The sequence below is a fragment of the Oncorhynchus nerka genome, linkage group LG16 (assembly GCF_034236695.1).
Source record: "Oncorhynchus nerka isolate Pitt River linkage group LG16, Oner_Uvic_2.0, whole genome shotgun sequence".
NCBI lineage: Eukaryota > Metazoa > Chordata > Actinopteri > Salmoniformes > Salmonidae > Oncorhynchus > Oncorhynchus nerka.
Window position 1 is genome coordinate 46932543 of NC_088411.1, and position 12263 is coordinate 46944805.

A 12263-nucleotide genomic window follows, 5' to 3' on the forward strand; every position below is an offset into this window, starting at 1 on the left:
ACACCTTGTCTTTCTCTTCTCCACCCTTCCACCCTTCAGTGTCCAGTTTATCAGGAACACCTTGTCTTTCTCTTCTCCACCCTTCTACACTCAGTGTCCAGTTTATCGGACCCCCATAGGCCTATATATATTTATATATATATTTTTCGATAAGGTTTGTAATCACAATTGACATATTATTATATATATATTTTACCATCTAAGATGACTGGGAACACGTTCTCATTTACAGCAACGACCTGGGGAATAGTTACAGGGGAGAGGAGGGGGGATGAATGAGCCAATTGTAAACTGGGGATTATTAGGTGACCGTGAATACCTAGGATAGGATAAAGTAATCCTTCTCACTCCCCCCTCCCCCTTAAAAGATTTAGATGCACTATTGTAAAGTGGCTGTTCCACTGGATGTCTTAAGGTGAACGCACCAATTTGTAAGTCGCTCTGGATAAGAGCGTCTGCTAAATGACTTAAATGTAAATGTAATGTAAATGTAATGTATGTGAGGGCCAGATTGGGAATTTAGCCAGGACACCGGGGTTCACACCTCTACTCTTACGATAAGTGCCATGGGATCTTTAATGACCTCAGAGAGTCAGGACACCGGGGTTCACACCTCTACTCTTACGATAAGTGCCATGGGATCTTTAATGACCTCAGAGAGTCAGGACACCCGTTTAACGTCCCATCCAAAAGACGGGACCCGACACAGGGTGCAATCACTGCCCAGGGGCATTGGGATATTTTTTGGACCAGAGGAAAGAGTGCCTCCTACTGGCCCTCCAACACCACTTCCAGCAGCATCTGGTCTCCCATCCAGGAACTGAACAGGACCAACCCTGCTTAGCTTCAGAAGCAAGCCAGCAGTGGTATGCAGGGTGGTATGCTGCTGGTTGCAGGGTGGTAATGCTGCTGGTTGCAGGGTGGTATGCTGCTGGTTGCAGGGTGGTATGCTGCTGGTTGCAGGGTGGTATGCTGCTGGTTGCAGGGTGGTATGCTGCTGGTTGCAGGGTGGTATGCTGCTGGTTGCAGGGTGGTATGCTGCTGGTTGCAGGGTGGTATTCTGCTGGTTGCAGGGTGGTAATGCTGCTGGTATGCAGGGTGGTATGCTGCTGGTTGCAGGGTGGTAATGCTGCTGGTATGCAGGGTGGTATGCTGCTGGTTGCAGGGTGGTATGCAGGGTGGTAATGCTGCTGGTATGCAGGGTGGTAATGCTGCTGGTATGCAGGGTGGTAATGCTGCTGGTATGCAGGGTGGTAATGCTGCTGGTTGCAGGGTGGTATGCAGGGTGGTAATGCTGCTGGTATGCAGGGTGGTAATGCTGCTGGTTGCAGGGTGGTAATGCCGCTGGTTGCAGGGTGGTAATGCTGCTGGTTGCAGGGTGGTAATGCTGCTGGTTGCAGGGCGGTAATGCCGCTGGTATGCAGGGTGGTAACGCTGCTGGTCGCATGGTGGTAATGCTGCTGCTATGCAGTGTGGTAATGCTGCTGGTTGCAGGGTGGTAATGCTGCTGGTTGCAGGGTGGTAATGCTGCTGCTATGCAGTGTGGTAATGCTGCCGGTATGCAGTGTGGTAATGCTGCTGGTTGCAGGGTGGTAATGCTGCTGGTTGCAGGGTGGTAATGCTGCTGGTTGCATGGTGGTAATGCTGCTGCTGGTTGCAGGGTGGTAATGATGCTGGTATGCAGGGTGGTATGCTGCTGGTTGCAGGGTGGTATGCTGCTGGTTGCAGGGTGGTAATGCTGCTGGTATGCAGGGTGGTATGCTGCTGGTTGCAGGGTGGTATGCTGCTGGTTGCAGGGTAGTATGCTGCTGGTTGCAGGGTGGTATGCTGCTGGTTGCAGGGTGGTATGCTGCTGGTTGCAGGGTGGTATGCTGCTGGTTGCAGGGTGGTATGCTGCTGGTTGCAGGGTGGGAATGCTGCTGGTATGCAGGGTGGTATGCTGCTGGTTGCAGGGTGGTAATGCTGCTGGTATGCAGGGTGGTATGCTGCTGGTTGCAGGGTGGTATGCAGGGTGGTAATGCTGCTGGTATGCAGGGTGGTAATGCTGCTGGTATGCAGGGTGGGAATGCTGCTGGTATGCAGGGTGGTAATGCTGCTGGTTGCAGGGTGGTATGCAGGGTGGTAATGCTGCTGGTATGTAGGGTGGTAATGCTGCTGGTATGCAGTGTGGTAATCCTGCTGGTATGCAGGGTGGTAATGCTGCTGGTATGCAGGGTGGTAACGCTGCTGGTTGCATGGTGGTAATGCTGCTGCTATGCAGTATGGCAATGCTGCTGGTTGCAGGGTGGTAATGCTGCTGCTATGCAGTGTGGTAATGCTGCCGGTATGCAGTGTGGTAATGCTGCTGGTTGCAGGGTGGTAATGTCGCTGGTTGCAGGGTGGTAATGCTGCTGGTTGCAGGGTGGTAATGCTGCTGGTTGCATGGTGGTAATGCTGCTGCTGGTTGCAGGGTGGTAATGATGCTGGTATGCAGGGTGGTAATGCTGCTGGTATGCAGGGTGGTATGCTGCTGGTTGCAGGGTGGTAATGCTGCTGGTTGCAGGGTGGTATGCTGCTGGTTGCAGGGTGGTATGCTGCTGATTGCAGGGTGGGAATGCTGCTGGTATGCAGGGTGGTATGCTGCTGGTTGCAGGGTGGTAATGCTGCTGGTATGCAGGGTGGTATGCTGCTGGTTGCAGGGTGGTATGCAGGGTGGTAATGCTGCTGGTATGCCAGGTGGTAATGCTGCTGGTATGCAGGGTGGTAATGCTGCTGGTTGCATAGTGGTAATGCTGCTGGTATGCAGGGTGGTAATGCTGCTGGTATGCAGGGTGGTAATGCTGCTGGTTGCATGGTGGTATTACTGCTGGTTGCATGGTGGTAATGCCGCTGGTTGCAGGGTGGTAATGCTGCTGGTTGCAGGGTGGTAACGCTGCTGGTTGCATGGTGGTAATGCTGCTGCTATGCAGTGTGGTAATGCTGCTGGTTGCAGGGTGGTAATGCTGCGGGTTGCAGGGTGGTAATGCTGCCGGTATGCAGTGTGGTAATGCTGCTGGTTGCAGGGTGGTAATGCCGCTGGTTGCACGGTGGTAATGCTGCTGGTTGCAGGGTGGTAATGCTGCTGGTTGCAGGGTGGTAATGCGGCTGGTCGCAGGGTGGTAATGCCGCTGGTTGCAGGGTGGTAATGCCGCTGGTTGCAGGGTGGTAATGCTGCTGGTTGCAGGGTGGTAATGCCGCAGGTATGCAGGGTGGTAATGCTGCTGCTGGTTGCAGGGCGGTAATGCTGCTGGTTACAGGGTGGTAATGCTGCTGGTTGCAGGGTGGTAATGCTGCTGGTTGCAGGTTGGTAATGCTGCTGGTTGCAGGGTGGTAATGCTGCCGGTTGCAGGGTGGTAATGCTGCTGGTTGCAGGGTGGTAATGCTGCCGGTATGCAGGGTGGTAATGCTGCTGGTTGCAGGGTGGTAATGCTGCTGGTTGCAGGGTGGTAATGCTGATGGTCGCATGGTGGTAATGCTGATGGTTGCAGGGCGGTAATGCTGTTGGTTGCAGGGTGGTAATGCTGCTGGTTGCAGGGTGGTAATGCTGCTGGTATGCAGGGTGGTAATGCTGCTGGTATGCATGGTGGTAATGCTGCTGGTTGCAGGGTGGTAATGCTGCTGGTTGCAGGGTGGTAATGCTGCTGGTATGCAGGGCGGTAATGCTGCTGCTCGTTGCAGGGTGGTAATGCCGCTTGTTGCAGGGTGGTAATGCTGCTGGTTGCAGGGTGGTAATGCTGCTGGTTGCAGGGTGGTAATGCTGCTGGTTGCAGGGTGGTAATGCTGCCAGTTGCAGGGTGGTAATGCTGCTGGTTGCAGGGTGGTAATGCTGTCCGGTATGCAGGGTGGTAATGCTGCTGGTTGCAGGGTGGTAATGCTACTGGTTGCAGGGTGGTAATGCTGCTGGTTGCAGGGTGGTAATGCTGCTGGTATGCAGGGTGGTAATGCTGCTTCCTCTTAATAAAATATACACATTAATCCACTTTACAAGGGCCGCAATGCCTCCTAAAAGAATAATCCATGCCTTTTGCGGCCAGTGGCCGTTGTGCCCTTGGGCTGAATATAATAATTATAATTCCCTTCTCCCGGCTGCGTGCTCTGAAGCACCTCTCACTCACATGGCTGTCAGATATCTCAGTTCCTATTAGCCAATGCCTGTTAAGCAATCGGGTCCTTCTCACAGGCTACAAGTGAAGACAGACACATTTGGGACGCAACTGCGCGGGTCCTTATAGAATTCCGAGGCGCATATTGAAAATGTTGGAAGAACTGTCCACATTTACTTTTCAACACAGAATATCCACATGTGTGCACTGTCTCAAATCGTTTTTTAGAAAATATCCTTTCGATTTTATTCAGCTTTGTTCAATTGTATTCTTCATACTGTGAAATAATGCCACGGAATTATAAACTAATCTTGTCTGCTAAATGAACTAGTGTAGCCCACAGCCATATGGCACAGCCAGATCAGGACCTAACGTAAGGACAACTAAATGAACTAGTGTAGCCCACAGCCATATGGCATAGCCAGATCAGGACCTAACATAATGAACTAGTGTAGCCCACAGCCATATGGCACAGCCAGATCAGGACCTAACATAATGAACTAGTGTAGCCCACAGCCATATGGCATAGCCAGATCAGGACCTAACGTAAGGACAACTAAATGAACTAGTGTAGCCCACAGCCATATGGCATAGCCAGATCAGGACCTAACATAATGAACTAGTGTAGCCCACAGCCATATGGCATAGACAGATCAGGACCTAACATAATGAACTAGTGTAGCCCACAGCCATATGGCACAGCCAGATCAGGACCTAACATAATGAACTAGTGTAGCCCACAGCCATATGGCATAGCCAGATCAGGACCTAACATAATGAACTAGTGTAGCCCACAGCCATATGGCACAGCCAGATCAGGACCTAACATAAGGACAACTCAGAGTATTCTGTTCTTCTGAAATAGATAAATACATTTTCTTCATATCATAATGTTTATTTAGACTTGTTTAAAATAAATGGATTAATTGTGATGGTGTAGAATATATTACATGGATTTATTATACTTTTTAAAATGTAGATGTTCCAAAGGTCTTCATCAGAGGCTTGTAGGCTGTGTGTGGAAGCCAGGAGATGCTAAATGTGTTTTGTTAATTAACAGTCAATTACCGGCTGACCGGCACAACCCTGTGCTGCTACCCTATTCCTATCCCTCCCCCAGCAATACTGCCTCTTTCCCTTGCCTGGACCCAATCACAGCCAAGCTGCTGCAGCTTCAGCCAATCACAGGGCCACAGCTCTGGGATTGACGATAGTTTATGTTGCTACCAGCTAATCTCCAGGAGCATCATTGCAGGAAAACATCTAAGAGGGATCCTTGGGACGTTTAACTCTGATGTTCACATTTCAAACAGTTAAAGTAAGGGTTAGATAAAGGTTATGGTTAACGTTAAGGTTAAGGTTAGGGTAGGGTAGGGTAGGGGTTAGGTAAAGGTTATGGTAGGGGTTAAGGTTAAGTTTAGAGTAGGGGTTAGATAAAGGTTATGGTTAACGTTAAGGTTAAGGTTAGGGTAGGGGTTACGGTTAGGGTAGGGTAGGGTAGGGGTTAGATAAAGGTTATGTTAACGTTAAGGTTAGGGTAGGGTAGGGTAGGGTAGGGGTTAGATAAAGGTTATGGTTAAAGTAAGGGTTAGATAAAGGTTATGGTTAACGTTAAGGTTAAGGTTAGGGTAGGGGTTATGGTAAAGTGTAGGGTAGGGTAGGGGTTACAGTTAGGTGTAGGGTAGGGTAGGGGTTAGGTAAAGGTTATGGTAGGGGTTAAGGTTAAGTTTAGAGTAGGGTAGGGGTTAGATAAAGGTTATGGTTAACGTTAAGGTTAAGGTTAGGGTAGGGGTTACGGTTAGGGTAGGGTAGGGTAGGGGTTAGATAAAGGTTATGTTAACGTTAAGGTTAAGGTTAGGGTAGGGTAGGGTAGGGTAGGGGTTAGATAAAGGTTATGGTTAAAGTAAGGGTTAGATAAAGGTTATGGTTAACGTTAAGGTTAGGGTAGGGGTTACGGTTAAGTGTAGGGTAGGGTAGGGGTTACAGTTAGGTGTAGGGTAGGGTAGGGGTTAGGTAAAGGTTATGGTAGGGGTTAAGGTTAAGTTTAGAGTAGGGTAGGGGTTAAGGTTAAGTTTAGAGTAGGGGTTAGGCAAAGGTTAGGGTAGGGGTTACGGTTAGGTGTAGGGTAGGGTAGGAGTTAGGTAAAGGTTATGGTAGGGGTTAAGGTTAGGTTTAGAGTAGGGGTTAGGCAAAGGTTAGGGTAGGGGTAAGGTTAGGTTTAGAGTAGGGAAGTCCCAAGGATCCCCTTTGTAGCTACCATCATTGCAGAGGCTGCCTCATTTTGCATATAGAGTTTGGCTGTGGTGTGGGGGCATCTTTCTGATCCAATACGATGCTACATAGGGGTTTGGTTTAGTTCAGGATCCTATAAAGAGTGTATTATGTTGCCTGTAGGGTTTTAAATGCAGGTAACTTTCCCTGTTGTTGTTTTACAGGAAGGATTCCAGATGTCCTGCTCATTCCCTGCTGATTCTCTGCTGATTCCCTGCTGATTCCCTACTGATTCTCTGCCGATTCCCTGCTCATTCCCTGCGGATTCCCTGCTGATTCCCTGCCGATTCCCTGCCGATTCCCTGCTCATTCCCTGCTCATTCCCTGCTCATTCCCTGCTCATTCCCTGCTCATTTCCTGCTGATTCCCTGCTGATTCCCTGCCGATTCCCTGCCGATTCCCTGCTCATTCCCTGCTGATTCTCTTCTGATTTCCTACTGATTCCCTGCTCATTCCCTGCTGATTCCCTGCTGATTCCCTGCTCATTCCCTGCTGATTCTCTGCTGATTCCCTACTGATTCCCTGCTCATTCCCTGCTGATTCCCTACTGATTCCCTGCTCATTCCCTGCTGATTCCCTGCTGATTCCCTGCTGATTCCCTGCTCATTCCCTGCTGATTCCCTGCTCATTCCCTGCTCATTCCCTGCTGATTCCCTGCTCATTCCCTGCTCATTCCCAGCTGATTCCCTGCTCATTCCCTGCTCATTCCCTGCTCATTCCCTGCTGATTCCCTGCTCATTCCCTGCTCATTCCCAGCTGATTCCCTGCTCATTCCCTGCTCATTCCCTGCTCATTCCCTGCGGATTCCCTGCTGATTCCCTGCTCATTCCCTGCTCATTCCCTGCTGATTCCCTGCTCATTCCCTGCTCATTCCCTGCTGATTCCCTGCTCATTCCCTGCGGATTCCCTGCTGATTCCCTGCTCATTCCCTGCTCATTCCCTGCTGATTCCCTGCTCATTCCCTGCTCATTCCCTGCCTATTCCCTGCTCATTCCCTGCTCATTCCCTGCGGATTCCCTGCTGATTCCCTGCTCATTCCCTGCTCATTCCCTGCTGATTCCCTGCTCATTCCCTGCTCATTCCCTGCTGATTCCCTGCTCATTCCCTGCGGATTCCCTGCTGATTCCCTGCTCATTCCCTGCTCATTCCCTGCTGATTCCCTGCTCATTCCCTGCTCATTCCCTGCTCATTCCCTGCTGATTCCGGAATCTTCCCACTGGGATTTTTGGAAAAACCTGGGGATTCTGGGAAAGCTACCAGAAACCACCATTAGATCAACCAGATACCTAACCAACTGTCTGTACCTGTCTCTCTCCCCCCTCCTCTTCCTCTTCCTCTTCCCTGATGCTTGACCTGGGCAGCAGAGAGACAGAGAAGTGATGTCATCAACAGTGGACAGGGACAGCATGGTGACCAAGAATTGCCTTTACACCCAGACGGCGAGCTACGGAGACGGGGAGAGGGAGAGCCCCTACCTACCCAAAGACCTAGATTACTCTCTGGGCATCGCACGAGAAGAGGTGCCCCTCTACCCACACCACCCACACCACTCACTACTGTCAAATTCATATCCATTGTAGGAGTGTTACTGTATCACTGTATTGGAGGAACAGGTTGACATTCAGTAGTAGTCATATCCATACGAATGTTTCCCTTATACAGACAGATCCCTTCATAGTTTTTCTTCTGATGTGTACATGAACTGCACCTACTAAAGTTCTCCCTTCCTCCCTCTCAGATCGTGTCCAAGGAGAAGGAGGTACTGGAGTGGCAGAGGAAATACGAGGACAGTCGACAGGAAGTGCTGGAGATGAGGTGAGAGGATCAACTGTCAGTCAGTCACGTTACCTTGACAACGGTCAGTCACGCCTACCCTCTTAGTAAAAAGGTTTCCAAAAGGGTTCTTCAACTGTCCCCATAAGATAACCCTTTTTTGTTCCAGGTAGAACCCTTTTTGTTTTAGGTAGAACCCTTTTTGTTCCAGGTAGAACCCTTTTTGTTCCAGGTAGAACCCTTTTTTGTTCCAGGTAGAACCCCTTTTTGTTCCAGGTAGAACCCTTTTTGTTCCAGGTAGAACCCTTTTTTGTTCCAGGTAGAACCCCTTTTTGTTCCAGGTAGAACCCTTTTTGTTCCAGGTAGAACCCTTTTTTGTTCCAGGTAGAACCCTTTTTGGTTCCAGGTAGAACCCTTTTTTGTTCCAGGTAGAACCCTTTTAGGATCCATGTAGAACCCTCTGTGGAAATTGTTCTACATGGATCACAAAACGGTTCTACCTGGAACCAAAAAGGGGTTCTTCAAAGGGTTCTCCTAGGGGGACATCCAAAAAGAACCCTTTTAGTTTGTAGACATCACAGTTTTTTTTTGTAAGAGTGTAGTTCAGATTAACTAGGGGACTTATTTCATTAGGCTGATTGGCCCCAACGATAAGGAGGGTTAAGTAGCTAAGAGGGGAGGCTAATCCACCCGCTTACCTCTCTATCCGACAACACCAAAACAAAGCTGTCTGAAAAAGACCTAACGCATGCGTCTAAAAGCATTGCAGTTGTGTGTGCTGATGTTATGTCTACAGGCTGATCTGCTTCGACGTACAGTACATGCAGTCTTTGTAAATACTATAGTTACTGTTTCATGCTACTAGTTTTCTTTCTTGACATGTAGGAGCCTTCCTTCTATTGCCCTCACTCATCTCACCCAAAACAAGCATTTAGGAGCCTTCCTTCTATTGCCCTCACTCATCTCACCCAAAACAAGCATTTAGGAGCCTTCCTTCTATTGCCCTCACTCATCTCACCCAAAACAAGCATTTAGGAGCCTTCCTTCTATTGCCCTCATCTCACCCAAAACAAGCATTTAGGAGCCTTCCTTATATTGCCCTCATCTCACCCAAAACAAGCATTTAGGAGCCTTCCTTCTATTGCCCTCACTCATCTCACCCAAAACAAGCATTTAGGAGCCTTCCTTCTATTGCCCTCATCTCACCCAAAACAAGCATTTAGGAGCCTTCCTGCTGCCCTCATCTCACCCAAAACAAGCATTTAGGAGCCTTCCTGCTGCCCTCATCTCACCCAAAACAAGCATTTAGGAGCCTTCCTGCTGCTGCCCTCATCTCACCCCAAACAAGCATTTAGGAGCCTTCCTGCTGCCCTCATCTCACCCAAAACAAGCATTTAGGAGCCTTCCTTCTATTGCCCTCATCTCACCCAAAACAAGCATTTAGGAGCCTTCCTGCTGCCCTCATCTCACCCAAAACAAGCATTTAGGAGCCTTCCTGCTGCCCTCATCTCACCCAAAACAAGCATTTAGGAGCCTTCCTTCTATTGCCCTCATTCCTCACCATTTTAGATAAGCATGCTCCGTTCAAAAAATGCAGAACCAAGAACAGATACAGCCCTTGGTTCACTCCAGACCTGACTGCCCTCGACCAGCACAAAAACATCCTGTGGCGGACTGCAATAGCATCGAATAGCCCCCGTGATATGCAACTGTTCAGGGAAGTCAGGAACCAATACACGCAGTCAGTCAGGAAAGCTAAGGCCAGCTTCTTCAGGCAGAAGTTTGCATCCTGTAGCTCCAACTCCAAAAAGTTCTGGGACACTGTGAAGTCCATGGAGAACAAGAGCACCTCCTCCCAGCTGCCCACTGCACTGAGGCTAGGTAACACGGTCTCCACCGATAAATCCACGATTATCGAAAGCTTCAATAAGCACTTCTCAACGGCTGGCCATGCCTTCCGCCTGGCTACTCCAACCTCGGCCAACAGCTCCACCCCCCCGCAGCTCCTCGCCCAAGCCTCTCCAGGTTCTCCTTTACCCAAATCCAGATAGCAGATGTTCTGAAAGAGCTGCAAAACCTAGACCCGTACAAATCAGCTGGGCTTGACAATGTGGACCCTCTATTTCTGAAACTATCTGCCGCCATTGTCGCAACCCCTATTACCAGCCTGTTCAACCTCTCTTTCATATCGTCTGAGATCCCCAAGGATTGGAAAGCTGCCGCAGTCATCCCCCTCTTCAAAGGCGGAGACACCCTGGACCCAAACTGCTATAGACCTATATCCATCCTGCCCTGCCTATCTAAGGTCTTGAAAGCCAAGTCAACAAACAGGTCACTGACCATCTCGAATCCCACCGTACCTTCTCCGCTGTGCAATCTGGTTTCCGAGCCGGTCACGGGTGCACCTCAGCCACGCTCAAGGTACTAAACGATATCATAACCGCCATCGATAAAAGACAGTACTGTGCAGCCGTCTTCATCGACCTCGCCAAGGCTTTCGACTCTGTCAATCACCATATTCTGATCGGCAGACTCAATAGCCTCGGTTTCTCGGATGACTGCCTTGCCTGGTTCACCAATTACTTTGCAGACAGAGTTCAGTGTGTCAAATCGGAGGGCATGCTGTCCGGTCCTCTGGCAGTCTCTATGGGGTGCCACAGGGTTCAATTCTCGGGCCGACTCTTTTCTCTGTATATATCAATGATGTTGCTCTTGCTGCGGGCGATTCCCTGATCCACCTCTACGCAGACGACACCATTCTATATACTTTCGGCCCGTCATTGGACACTGTGCTATCTAACCTCCAAACGAGCTTCAATGCCATACAGCACTCCTTCCGTGGCCTCCAACTGCTCTTAAACGCGAGTAAAACCAAATGCATGCTTTTCAACCGATCGCTGCCTGCACCCGCATGCCCGACTAGCATCACCACCCTGGATGGTTCCGACCTTGAATATGTGGACATCTATAAGTACCTAGGTGTCTGGCTAGACTGCAAACTCTCCTTCCAGACTCACATCAAACATCTCCAATCGAAAATCAAATCAAGAGTCGGCTTTCTATTCCGCAACAAAGCCTCCTTCACTCACGCCGCCAAGCATACCCTAGTAAAACTGACTATCCTACCGATCCTCGATTTCGGCGATGTCATCTACAAAATCGCTTCCAACACTCTACTCAGCAAACTGGATGCAGTCTATCATAGTGCCATCCGTTTTGTCACCAAAGCACCTTATACCACCCACCACTGCGACTTGTATGCTCTAGTCGGCTGGCCCTCGCTACATATTCGTCGCCAGACCCACTGGCTCCAGGTCATCTACAAGTCCATGCTAGGTAAAGCTCCGCCTTATCTCAGTTCACTGGTCACGATGGCAACACCCATCCGTAGCACACGCTCCAGCAGGTGTATCTCACTGATCATCCCTAAAGCCAACACCTCATTTGGCCGCCTTTCGTTCCAGTACTCTGCTGCCTGTGACTGGAACGAACTGCAAAAATCGCTGAAGTTGGAGACTTTTATCTCCCTCACCAACTTCAAACATCAGCTATCCGAGCAGCTAACCGATCGCTGCAGCTGTACATAGTCTATTGGTAAATAGCCCACCCATTTTCACCTACCTCATTCCCATACTGTTTTTATACTGTTTTTTTTATTTATTTATTTACTTTTCTGCTCTTTTGCACACCAATATCTCTACCTGTACATGACCATCTGATCATTTATCACCCCAGTGTTAATCTGCAAAATTGTATTATTCACCTACCTCCTCATGCCTTTTGCACACATTGTATATAGACTGACCATTTTTTTTCTACTGTGTTATTGACTTGTTAATTGTTTACTCCATGTGTAACTCTGTGTTGTCTGTTCACACTGCTATGCTTTATCTTGGCCAGGTCGCAGTTGCAAATGAGAACTTGTTCTCAACTAGCCTACCTGGTTAAATAAAGGTGAAATAAAAAAATAAAATAAAAAAATCTCACCCAAAACAAGCATTTAGGAGCCTTCCTGCTGCCCTCATTTCACCCAAAACAAGCATTTAGGAGCCTTCCTTCTATTGCCCTCATCTCACCCAAAACAAGCATTTAGGAGCC

At 49.1% G+C, this 12263-nt stretch overlaps 1 protein-coding gene across 1 annotated transcript in view; it reads left to right on the top strand.

Moving 5' to 3' along the window:
- LOC115125786 (transforming acidic coiled-coil-containing protein 2-like) overlaps positions 1-12263 on the top strand; it is a 64406-nt gene that overhangs the window by 20828 nt on the left and 31315 nt on the right. The window contains exons 6-7 of the mRNA XM_065002702.1: positions 7754-7912; positions 8131-8207. Coding sequence (XP_064858774.1) covers positions 7754-7912; positions 8131-8207 — 236 coding nt within the window. The remainder of the gene's footprint in view (positions 1-7753; positions 7913-8130; positions 8208-12263) is intronic.